The 12326-nt window shown below is 44.5% G+C and overlaps 1 protein-coding gene across 7 annotated transcripts in view; it reads left to right on the plus strand.

The window, feature by feature from the left end:
• The window catches only part of WDR25 (WD repeat domain 25), a 142980-nt gene that overhangs the window by 79285 nt on the left and 51369 nt on the right, over window positions 1–12326 (plus strand). For all 7 annotated transcript variants that reach the window (XM_038545717.1, XM_038545719.1, XM_038545718.1 and 4 more), the window contains one exon: window positions 8432–8579. In XM_038545717.1, coding sequence (XP_038401645.1) covers window positions 8432–8579 — 148 coding nt within the window. The remainder of the gene's footprint in view (window positions 1–8431; window positions 8580–12326) is intronic.

Here is a 12326-nt window from a genome sequence, read left to right on the forward strand (position 1 = left end):
GTCCTGGGATCGAGTCCCACATTGGGCTTCCCTGCAAGAAACCTGCATCTCCCTCTGCCTATGTCTCTGCCTCTCTCTGTGTCTCAAACAAGCAAACAAACAAACAAACAAATCTTTAAAAAAATAAAAGAGAAAGATTGTTAGATTGGATAAAAAGGCAAGTATACAATGCTTACAAGAAACCCACTTTAAAGATGCAAGGATGCCTGGGTGGCTCAGTGGTTGAGCATCTGCCTTTGGCTCAAGGTGTGATCCCAGGGTCCTGGGATTGAGTCCCACATCAGGCTCCTTGCATGGAGCCTGCTTCTCCCTCTGCCTGTGTCTCTGCTTCTCTCTCTCTCTGTCTCTCATGAATAAACCAATAAAATCTTTAAAAATATATATAAAGATGCAAAAAGTTAAGTGTAAAAGGATAGAAAAAGATATACCACACTAATAACAATTTTAAAAAACTAGAGTAGCCATATTAACATTAGGCAAAGTAGATTTCAGAGCAAAGAATATTAGCAGGAATAGATTTATCTTAAAATGATAAAGGGGTCAGTTCATCAAAGGACATACCATTAGGTGCATAAATATATACCTAGTAAGAGCTTTAGGATACATGAAGCAAAACTGATAGAATTGAGTGAAGAAATAATCAAATCCACAATTATAGTTGCAGGTTTCAACACCCTTTTATCAATAATCAATAGATGAAGTAGACAGGAAGTCAGTAAATATATAGAATATTTTTTTTTAAAGATTTTATTTATTTATTCATGATAGTCACAGAGAGAGAGAGAGGCAGAGACACAGGCAGAGGGAGAAGCAGGCTCCATGCACCGGGAGCCCGATGTGGGATTCGATCCCGGGTCTCCAGGATCGTGCCCTGGGCCAAAGGCAGGCGCCAAACCGCTGCGCCACCCAGGGATCCCAATATATAGAATATTTGAATAACACTATCACCCAATTTGGTCTGTGTTAACACTCTATGTAACAACAGCAGAATATACATTCTTTTGAAGTGTACATGGAATGTTTACCAAGATAGACCAAATACTAAGCCATAAAAGAAGTCCCAGTAAATGTAAAATGATTGAAAGCATTTAAAGTATATTCTTTAATGATCATGGGATTAAATAAAAAATCATTAACAGGTATCTGAAAAATTCCCAAATATTTGAAAACTAAACACAAATAATCTAAATAATCTCTGGGTCAAGGAAGAGTCTGTTAGATATATTAGAAAACATTTTGAACTAAATACAAGTGACGGTACAACATATGAAATGTATTAGAGCAGTTCTCAGCTGGTAATTTATAGCACTAAATGCCTATATTAAAAAAAAAAAAAAAGAAAATTTCAAATCTGTGATCTCAGCTTCCACTTTAAGACCCTAGGGGGAAAAAAAGCAAATTCAACCCAGTGTAAGCAAAAGAAAGGAGATTAAGATAAGAGCAGAAATAATTGAAATAGAAAACAGATAAACAGTGGAGAAAAATCAGTAAAACCAAAAGCTGGTTCGTTGAGATCATTGAAACTGATAAACCGTCAGCCACTCATCAGGAATAAAATAGAAAAGACACAAATTACTAACATAATGTGAGAAGTGACTTAATTACAAATTCTAAAGATATTAAAAGGCTACTAAGGTAATGTTATGATTAACTTTGTGCCAATGAATTTTACAGCTTAGATGACATGGATAAATCCCTTGAAAGACCCAAACAGGAAAAGCTCACTCCTGAAGAAATTGATAATTCCTAAAGCCCCATATCTATTAAAGAAGTTGAATCTATAGTTAAAAACCTTCTCACAAAGGAAACTCCAGGCTCAAATGACCTCACTAGTGAATCTTACCAAACATTTAAGATAGAAACAATACCGGTTTGTTATGGATTGAATTGTGTCTCTCTCAAAATTTATATTTTGAAGTCCTAACCCCCCCAGTGCCTTAAAATGTGTCTTTATTTGAAGATAGGGTCTTTATAGAGATAATAAACTTAAAATAAGGCCTTTAGGATGGGCCCTAATCTAGTATAATTGGTGTCCTAATAAGGGGAGATTTGGAGACAGACATACATACAAAGAGAACACCTTGTGAATGTGAAGACAACCATGTACAAGTCAAAATAAAGATCTGGAAGATGGTCCTCAGAAAGGGCCAATCCTGCCAACACCTTGATTTCTGACTTTTAGTTTCCTTGATCATGAGATAATACATTTCTGTTGTTTAAGCCACTCAGTTTGTGGTGCTTTGTTATGGCAGCCCTAGGAAATGACTGTACAATTCTATTCAAACTTTTCCAGAAAATCATAGAGAAGGAAACACTTTCCAGCTTATCCTGTGAAGGCATCATTACCTTATACCCAACAAGAAAAAGACATTGTAAGGGAAGAAAGTGATATATCAATATCTTTCATGAACATAGATACAAAATTTTTAAAGTTTTAGTAGATTAATCCAACTATGTGTGTGTTTATATGTATGTATGTGTGTATACATACCTCTTTATTTCCATGAATTTATAATATCATGGCCAAGTAAGATCTGTCTCAGCAATGCAAGATTCACTTAACATTTCAAAATCAATCTATATATTTCAGCATATTAATGAACTATAAAAGAAGAACCAAATGATCATTTGAAGAGATACAGAAGGAACTTTTGACAATATGTAAATAGTATTCATGTCTGATAAAAACATTGTGCAAACTAGAAATAGAATTTCCTCAAACTGATAAGGGCATGTATGAAAACATTAGCTTTCACATTTTACTTAACTATATAAAAGATGGACTGCTTTCCCCATCAGACCGGGAACAAGGCAAGGGTATCCACTCCCACCATGTTTCTTCAGCATTGTAGATTCTAGCCAGTGCAATAAGACAAGAAAAAGAAGTATAAGTATCCATATTGGAAAGGAGGAAGTAAAACTATCTTTATTTGCAGACAACCCAATTTGTCTATGTAGAAAATTCTACTGAATCTACAAAAAAGCTTCTAGAATTGAAAAGTTGGTTTAGCAAAGTTGCAGAATTGAAGGTTAATATTCAAAAATTAATTATATTTCTAAGTATTGGAAACAACCTGATATTAAAAATCAAAAATACTATTTACAATATCATCAAAACATGAAGTCATTAGGAATAAATTTGACAAAAGATGTGCAAGATTTTTTCATTAAAAAACTGCATAATATCACTCAAGAAACTAAAGAAGAGGGATCCCTGGGTGGCGCAGCGGTTTGGCGCCTGCCTTTGGCCCAGGGCATGATCCTGGAGACCCGGGATCGAATCCCACATCGGGCTCCCGGTGCATGGAGCCTGCTTCTCCCTCTGCCTGTGTCTCTGCCTCTCTCTCTCTCTGTGACTATCATAAATAAATAAAAATTAAAAAAAAAAAAAGAAACTAAAGAAGACCTAAATAAAAGGAGAGACATATCCTTTTCATGCATTGGAAGACTGAATATTGTTAAGGCATCTCCCCAAATTGGTCTGTAGATTCAATGCAATTCTAGCCCTTGACACTCACGTTGTAAAGGAATCCCAAGCTTTTGCAGGCACATGTCTTGGTGAAATTTGGGCACCGGTTGCACAGGCTTGCTGAGCCAATGAGTCTGATAGTGGTCTCTGGAATGATGTCATGGGGCAGCAGGAGTGTCAGGGGTGGAAAAGAGACCAGGAGGTATGGTGGACTAGGAAGGTCTGCAAGGCAGGAGATGTCAGGGAGGGGCCAAATCAGAGGCAAAGTTCACCCAGAAGTTTGATAGCTATTATGTCCAGATGGTAGAATTATGGATGATTCTTATTTTTTTCTTTGTGTTTCTGAGGTGTGTTTCCCAGGGCAGACTTACTTTTAAGTAAGAAAAACCACAATCAGAGAAACCACAATCTTGCCGTTGATTCCTATGGGATATTGTTTTTTTGCGCATCTATGTAATTTGAATATTTTACAAGGAGGTTGTATTTGTTTTGTAATCAAAAACAAAAGGTGGACAGGTAGGGAGGGGGAATGTTGCTAAAGCAATAGGTCTTAAGAGACTGTGAGGAGCCCCTAATGGGGCCGTGTATCAGTAACCAGGATGTGGGAACCACAGTAAATACAGTACAGCCAAGCAAATGCACATTTTATTTGTCATGTTCTTTCTGAATCTGATTTCTGTTGGACACATAGAATGTCTCTCTCTAGTTAATGCATCAAGTCATCTTAGAACATTTGACAGAAGACTTAACTCCTTAATTCCACGGAGGCAGATTGGTATCTCTAATTACTTAATTGGAAAAAGGTACACACTTCAGGCTGCCACAGTGTTTGGGAATTAATCTTTAAAACCTGACAGTGAACATTAAATTCAATTAGGGAGAGCGATTAGCAGAGATTCTTCTCTCCTTCACCCTGGGTAGCTTTGAGAAGTGGCTGACTGGTCTGCATTGATTCTGACGCTATCCTTGTGTGTATATCAACCAGGAGAGCCAAGTATGCATTTTTCACTTCAGAGGAGAGTTATCGGACAATTTACAGATTGATGGATTGCCTTAAACATGTCTCCACAGCTGATTCAGAAGGCCTCCCTGGCCAAGAATTCAGACTCACCAGTTTGCTGCTTTGGGCCTTGGTGCTTTCTCCTCCTCTTCTCTTTCTTCCTCCCCTTGTTTCCTCCTCATTCCTTAACCTTCTTCTCCTTCTCCTTATTTTGTTGGTTCTACATTCCAAGAGAGGCTGCTTTTCTCCTGCCTCCAACTGGTCCAGCTGTGCTTCTCTCTCCCCCAGATTCTTGCAGAAGTTCCACACTGTGTCCCTGTGTCTCCCCTGCCCTGCACTCTATTCCTGGCATAGTAGCCAGAGGGGCCCTGTTTCTGCCTGTAAGGTTCTTCCCTGATTTCTGTACAGCTTCCTTCCTCACCCTTTCAGATCTTCCTTAAAAGCCACCACCATTTCCACTCCTCCTCCTGACCTTAGGTCCCCTTTCCTGCTCACTTATGCCCTTAGTCTTTAACACCACCTTGTATACTGTCTAGATGCTACTTGTTTTTCTTGTTTAATGTCTGTCTCATTGAAGATAGGGGATTTTGTTTTAGTTATTTACTGCTGAACAATGCCTGGCTAATAGCAGGTACTCAGGAAATGTTTGTTGAATGAATGGAAAAAATGAGTTTATTTTTATTTATTTATTTTTTGGTGGGGAGGGGCAGCATTAGAGGGAGAGAGAATCTTTTTTTTTAATTTTTATTTATTTATGATAGTCACATAGAGAGAGAGAGAGGCAGAGACATAGGCAGAGGGAGAAGCAGGCTCCATGCACCGGGAGCCCGACGTGGGATTCGATCCCGGGTCTCCAGGATCGCGCCCTGGGCCAAAGGCAGGCGCTAAACCGCTGCGCCACCCAGGGATCCCAGGGGGAGAAAATCTTAAGCAGGCTTAATGCTCAGCACAGAGCCAGATATGGGGCTTGAGCTTACAACCCTGAGTTCATGACCTAAGCCAAAATCAAGAGTCAGATGCTTTAGCCTACTGAGCCACTCAGGTGTCTTCCCAAATGAATAGTTTAATAGATGGAAACATTTGGGAATATTTGCTTCAAGGCATAGTCATATTCTCTTTTCCTCTCTCTCTCGGAAATACAGTGTAGTGTTCATAGTGCTCTTCACCCAGCCCCATCCTTGCCTGCCACTCCCTGGAGTGACTGCCATCTTCATACATGTTATTGTAGTCTTACTGCAAATGCACAAATAAACATGATAGATTTTTGCATCATGCGTGTTTTTAAGATTGTGGTGAAATGCATAAAGCACAGGATTTACTGTTTTAACGATTTTCAAGTGCACAGTTCAGTGGCAGTGGGCACATTCATTCACATTGCTGTGCAACCATCATCACCATCCATCTCTGGAACTCTGTCTCATAAAACTAAAACTAAATAAATGAGACACTGTCTCATAAAACTAAAACTAAATAAAACTAAAATAAAAATGGGGACCCTAACCCTAACCCTAACCCTAACCCAGTGTCCCCATTAAACACTGACTTCCTACTCTCCCCTTCCCAGTCCCTGGCGCCTCCATTCTCCTTTCGATAGCTATGATTTTGACCTTCTAGGAATCTCATGTAAATAGAATGATACAGTATTTGCCCTTCTGTGACTGGCTTATGTTACCCAGCACGGTGTCTTCAGGGTCCATCCACATTGGAGCAGGTGTCAGAATCTCCCTTCTTTTTTAGCCTGAATTGTAGTTCATTGTATGGATGGACCAGGTGTTGTTGATCCATTTATCTATTGATAGACTAACTGGGGTTGCTCCCACCTTTTGGCTCCTGCTATGGACGTTGGTGTGCAGATATCTCTTTTGAGACCCTGTTTTCAGTTTCTTGGGTATGTACACACAAGTGGACTTGCTGGATCCTCTGGTGACTCTATGCACAATTTTTTTAAAAAAATTATTTGAGAGAGTGGGTGCGAGAGGGAGCATCAATGGTGGGGAGGCAGAGGGAGAGGTCAACAGTGCACGGAGGGTCCAGTTTCACCACATTCTCCCCACACTTATTCTTTTCTTTTCCCTCCCTCCCTACCTCCATTCTTTTCTTTTCCCTCCCTCCCTACCTCCTTTCCTTCCTTCCTTCCTTTTTCAGTAGAAGCTATGAGCATTAAGTAGTGTTTCGTGTGTTTTTATAATTTAGATGGCTTTTTGCTGCATATATGCAGCTTGTCTTATATAATCAATATTATGTTTTCTATTGTTTAGCCATGTTAACCCTGTAGGTGTAGCTCATTAATTTTACTTTATTTTTTTCTATTAGTCTTACTTGTACATAGTTTTGGAAAAAACTGCACTCTGTTCTACCACAAACTCCCACTCCACTTTGAAGTCTTCTGGCTGTTTCTTCCATTATTTCTATCCATATTTCAAACTTTTTGTTTTTTCTTTAAGTAGGCTCCACGCCCAACGTGGGGCTGGAACTCATGCTGAGATGAGTTGCATCTCTACCAGACTGAGCCAGCCAGGCACCCCTCTGTCCATATTTCAAATGTAAATGCTGCTATTTCTTGATTTTTCAGTTTGAGACCCTAGCTATTAATCCCTAAGAAGAAAAAAAGGATCCGAGCTCTTAGCATGCTTTGATGGCTGCTATTGACCTCTTATTTTCTTAAGCTCAGACATTTACATATACCCAGAAAACATTCTTTCAGAACTCTGATCCTTTGCATTTTGAGGACTTTGAGGATGCAGCAGGATGAATTTTCCCATCTTGAAAGGAAGTCTGTCTCCAGATTGGGTCTGTGGATGTGTAGGTACACTTTGGGATATTAGGGAAATGAAGATGTGAAGCTTGGGTTCCTGATGTAACTGAGAGAGAGTCTGAGAACACTGCTCTTAAGAACTCTGTGCATGGCAAGCCCCAAGGAGCACGCCCACCAGCCCCACTTATCCCTCACCACAGTCCTTGGGATGAGGCTCTTCTTAACCCCCACGTTGTGGAAGAGGAGATAGAGGCCAGGGAGGCCAAGTCACATGACCTGCAAGCACATAGGAGACACTTGGCTCTGATGCCCATGTTTTGGCTGCAGATGCTCTTCTTGCTTCTCATGTTCGATCCTCTGAGCCACCTCAGGTGTTGGGCAGGAGCATCCCCTGCTTCCTGTAGTGACAGTGAAGGTAGGAGACTAGCCCTCCTGGGCGTCAGTGCATGCCCAAGCCCAGAGCCAGCCCTGCCAGGCTCCATGCTAACCAGCTGTTCCTTGGGGTTCTTGGGAGAGCTGGTGAAGGGCTCTCTCACGTGTGGAGTGGCCCTGGCTCTTAGATTGTGTGGTTCTATACTTGGCTTAAGAACATATTTCAGAAGTCACTGAATGTACATGGGGCTTTCTGCCACAGACCTCATCACCATGGAAAGCTAGGGTGGGAATGAAGGATAGTACCTTCTGCCCAGAAAAAAGGACAGCTGGCCCTTTGGGTCCTTGCCTGGTTGTATGCACAGGTGTGGCAAGCTCTGTTTTGGATCTTACTCTTAAAACTGGGCTGAAGAGAGCCTGACCTGGTGTAGTGTCCATTCCAGGGCTCACAAAGCCCTGTCCAAGAGGACAGATGTCAGAGATGCAGGCAACACTGGGCTAAAGGAAGTGTGAGCAGAGCAGGATGTTTGGTGGGGAGTAGCTGCAGAGTGGATGGGAAGGGCTTGGAGGCTGGGTGGCAGAAGTCAAGCATGCTGTTTTCTTGAGGGCTTCCTTAACCCCAGTAAAGGTTTTGGGAAAAAGCTCCCCTTCAATTCATCAGCCCCAGGTCTTTGCACCTCTGTAAGGAAAAGTCTAACAGCTAGGTATTGTTTTGATGATAAAATAACAGGAATCTAGTTCCACTGTGAGTCCCTCTCCTCCTGTAGAGGGGTCAAGCTGAGCCCTGGAGGTCAGGTCCCTGTTTTTGACATCGGGCACTGTGTTTGCCTTGTAGGTGTGGAACGCTGTGGACTCAGGCCGCTGCCTACAGACATACTCCCTGCATAGCGAGGCGGTGCGGGCTGCCCGGTGGTCTCCCTGTGGCCGGCGCATCCTCAGTGGTGGCTTCGACTTCGCCCTACACCTAACAGACCTCGAAACAGGTGTGTTTCACTGCATTGTTATCCTGAGGCACCCCTCCCTCGGAGCTGGCAACTGAGTCAGCTTTCTCGTTGGGAAGCTTCTCTGGGTGGTCAGTAGCCACAAGCTGCATACAGTTTCAGGGCAATAGGACATAGCCCTCAGAAGAAGCTCACACTTGGAGATTATGTTTCCAAGGCATTTGCCTGGAACCAAGACTCTCCATGGAGGGTTCGAGGTGGGCCTCTGCCAGCCTGCCCAGAGGACAGAGCCCCAAGGTTGTCTCAGCCCCAAGCTGTGGGGATGGATAAAGAGGTGGCTTTTTAATCAACTTCTGACATGTAATTTGTACCAAAATAGATTTAGCTTTATCACAATGTCCTTCGGTTGGAATCAGTTTAGAATTCCTGTCAATTCATTATCGTTGAAAGGCTGTAAGGAATGATTCCAGCTCATAGGGAAAGTCTGCAAACGAGTTCTGCTTTAATGCCTACACTGAAAAGGCATTTGGGTAAGATGGATTTGTGCTGGGTAAATCCTAAGGGGGCTCTTGACAAGCAGGGCGAGAAGGAGAGATAAGTCAGTGGAAAGAACTTTATATTACTGAGTGCTCCTACACACCCAATCTAGCTGCAGCCCCTGAGTGGGGTCTCATTTGTGCTCATCAGGTGAGAACAGAGCCAGAGGTATGGAGCTGGCCTGAAACCTCTGCCCCGACTCAGGCTGTATGGTCTAAGTACCACGTTGCCTTTTCCTCCCTGGGCTCCTTCTGGTCAGTTTTCTGCTGGACACTCTGCCGAGGCCAGGAGGGGAGGCCAGAGTTGCTACCCATCCATGAGGTGTCCCCTTCAGCCTGCAGAGAGGTCTCCCATGCCCAACAGTGGAGGCGCTAGGGTCTGGCAAGCAGGAGATGACAGTTCTCAGCCCAACCACACAGCTTCTGCCCAGCAGCTTGGAGGGGGTACAGGGAAGGAACCAATGGATAGTTTGGGGGATCTGTGCGGTTTGTTTCCTACCTCGAATACCCTCATCACCTCTGGACTGCTGAGGGGCAGCCTCACTGCTCTGCTGCTCGAACCTCATGCGCTCACAGTGAGGATGAAGACAAGACTCGTGGCTGCATCAATGGCCAGTACCATGCCACAGGCTGCCCATGATTCTTTTCCCCTATTCATGGGTGAGAAGCCTGAGGCTCACAGCAGCAAGTAGCTTGCTCAGAGCCTCCCAGTGGTGCATGGCAAGTGAGGATTTAAGCCATGTCTGCAATTGCAAATCCTGTGCCCTCTCCACTGTGCTGAGTGTATGATGTTTTTCTTCTCAACAAAGTGTTTCCCCAACTGTTTGTAGTCTTACCATGAGCTCTACAGAGTCAATGAGGGGGCCAGGGCTCAGGGGTTTGGTGCCACCTAGTTGGTGATGACTGCAGCAGGTTATATCCCAACCACCCACTTACATATGAGGTCTCATTTAGACCCCACTCACCCTTCAGGGCTGGCACCGTGTGCTGTCAGACTCCTGTTTGCAGGCACTGGTCTGCCAGGCTCACCATGACGCCTGTGTTCCTAGTAAACTGTGTACAGCATTGGAGACACAGAGGGAACAAGACCCAGGATCTGCCCTAGAAGCTCTTGTTTGCGAAAGGGGCAGACAGAAGCACAGAGAGAATCTCAAGTCACAGTGATAGGGCGAGATATAGGTACAGGAACTTGTAGCCTAGAAGATCAAGAATGTCTTCTGGGAGAAAGTGGAACCTACTCTGAGGCAAGAACGAGTGGGGTAGAGAATTTAGGTGACGGGGGCACGATTGAGGGGGAGGGAAGTGCGTTCTCAGTAGGTAGAGCAATGAGGACACATTTGTTACAGGAACATGAACCACAATGGTGTGTTTGGAATTGTGGGGTGCAGGAACCCAGGGGCAGCGAGTCTGAAGGTGCAGTTCCTGGCCTATGAGGTGTGTGTTCTCCAGCCGCTATTCCCCCTCCAGGGTCACTGAACACCCCTGGGTACCCACACTATCCACCCATGGAGTGCAGGACCGGTGCTTCTTGCAGGTGAGGAGTGAGGTTGGATGGATCAAATACAGGTTCATTTAATAACAGTAATGGATTCCTAGTGGCCCTTTGTCCCAATGGATCTCAATCAACAGATGTTAGACAGTGCCATTGCGTGTGTGGGTGTGTGTGAGTGTGTGTGTGGGGGAGTGGTTCCGAAATTTTTAGATGTTTAAAGAGAGTCTTCCTGCCTGACAAATTAGGGACTGCCACAGCAGATGGCAGTAGGGGGCCATTGCTGAGTGTGGAGTAGGAGAGAATCATGGCTTGATTTGTACTCTGGGCAGTTCTCCCTAGTGTCTGCAGCTGATTGGGTATGACTGAGGCAGGGTGGAGGACCGGAGGAGGGGAAGAGACATGCCTTGTCCAGTTGGTGGCAGAACTTTACTGGAGAAAAGCTTGTCTGGCCCCAGGCCCAGCGTGCTCCTCCCAGCTGTGGTGTGTTGGGTGGTTTAGCCTCTGTCCTTAGGGCTTTTCTGCTCCACCCCTCTCCCGGGAATAGCATTCCCCACCTGGTTCATTTGTTGAGCGTTCAGTTCCATTCATTCAGTAGGTACTTACTACCTACTAGGTATAGGACCTGGTGCTTGGGCTATAGTGGTGAGCATGTTGGATATTCTTTGTCCCTTTGGGGAAAGGGTCTCAGGGTTTGGGCCTCACCCCTGGGGAAGCCCTCCAGCTCCTTAGGTGGGGCCTCTCCTGCTGAGGGGGTTCCTGGTTTCTGTGTCCGTCTCCCTGACTAGTGTGGAATCGCCGTGCGAATGGGACTTGTCAAGGGAGTCTTAGTGTCTTCATTATCTGGCCAGGCTGGCTCAGAGCAGCAGCTCGGCATGTGTGAGTAGAGGCTGGCCCTTGCTGGGCAGTGAAACCCATCAGTGGCTGCTGGGGTAGGGGAGTAGGCTCCCCATGTGTCTCCCACCTCAGCTCTGCATCCCCATCCCAGGTTGTACTGGTGCTTTCTTTAGCAGAGGCTGGTGGGCTTGGGCAGCCCCTGTGGCTCTTGGCCTGGTTTGACTTATCTCGTCCTTTCTCATCACTAAGTCTGATTTTCCTTTTTACTTGATCTGCCTCTTTCCGCCCTTGGTGATTTGGCTTTTTCATTTCAATCTAATTAGAACTCCCTGCCAGGAGAAGGCAATGCAGGGCGTTCTCACCGCAGCGCTTTGAGAATTAGTCACTCGGTGCCCATTGTCGTTAATGGGAATTTGGCGCCAAGGCCGTTTATCCTGGTGTCCTCAATCAATACAGTTAAAAATCTGTGGATTCTAAAATGTCAATACCCGGCCTGAAATATGGAGGGCCAGCAACATTTTATCTCGTTAATTTATAGTTCTGACGGGCTGTTGGCTTATAGGACAACCATGAATCAACACCTAAATAAAATCCGCTCACAGATTCATTATTTTTGGTGCTCCCGCTTCAGTCTGTAATCTTCCTAACAAAATGTCTCTGGTGCATTAGGCTGAGGTGGCCTCAGGGAACCCTGTCGACTCCACCAGGGCCCGAATGTCGGCTGCCTTATGAGTCAGCTGACCTGCACACCAAATCAGCCAGTCTCCATAGAATCCTCTGAAGAGCTTATTCAGTTCTGCTGGCCCTGGTCTCTTGCAGGTTCCAGCCCCGCCAGGCAGCTGTCCCCAGCCTGGCTATTAAGGCCTCAGAGGTATATGCATGTCCTCCTACTTTGCATTTATTGGCTGCAAAAGAGATTTTCCTCTC

This window comes from Canis lupus, chromosome 8, assembly GCF_011100685.1.
Source record: "Canis lupus familiaris isolate Mischka breed German Shepherd chromosome 8, alternate assembly UU_Cfam_GSD_1.0, whole genome shotgun sequence".
NCBI lineage: Eukaryota > Metazoa > Chordata > Mammalia > Carnivora > Canidae > Canis > Canis lupus.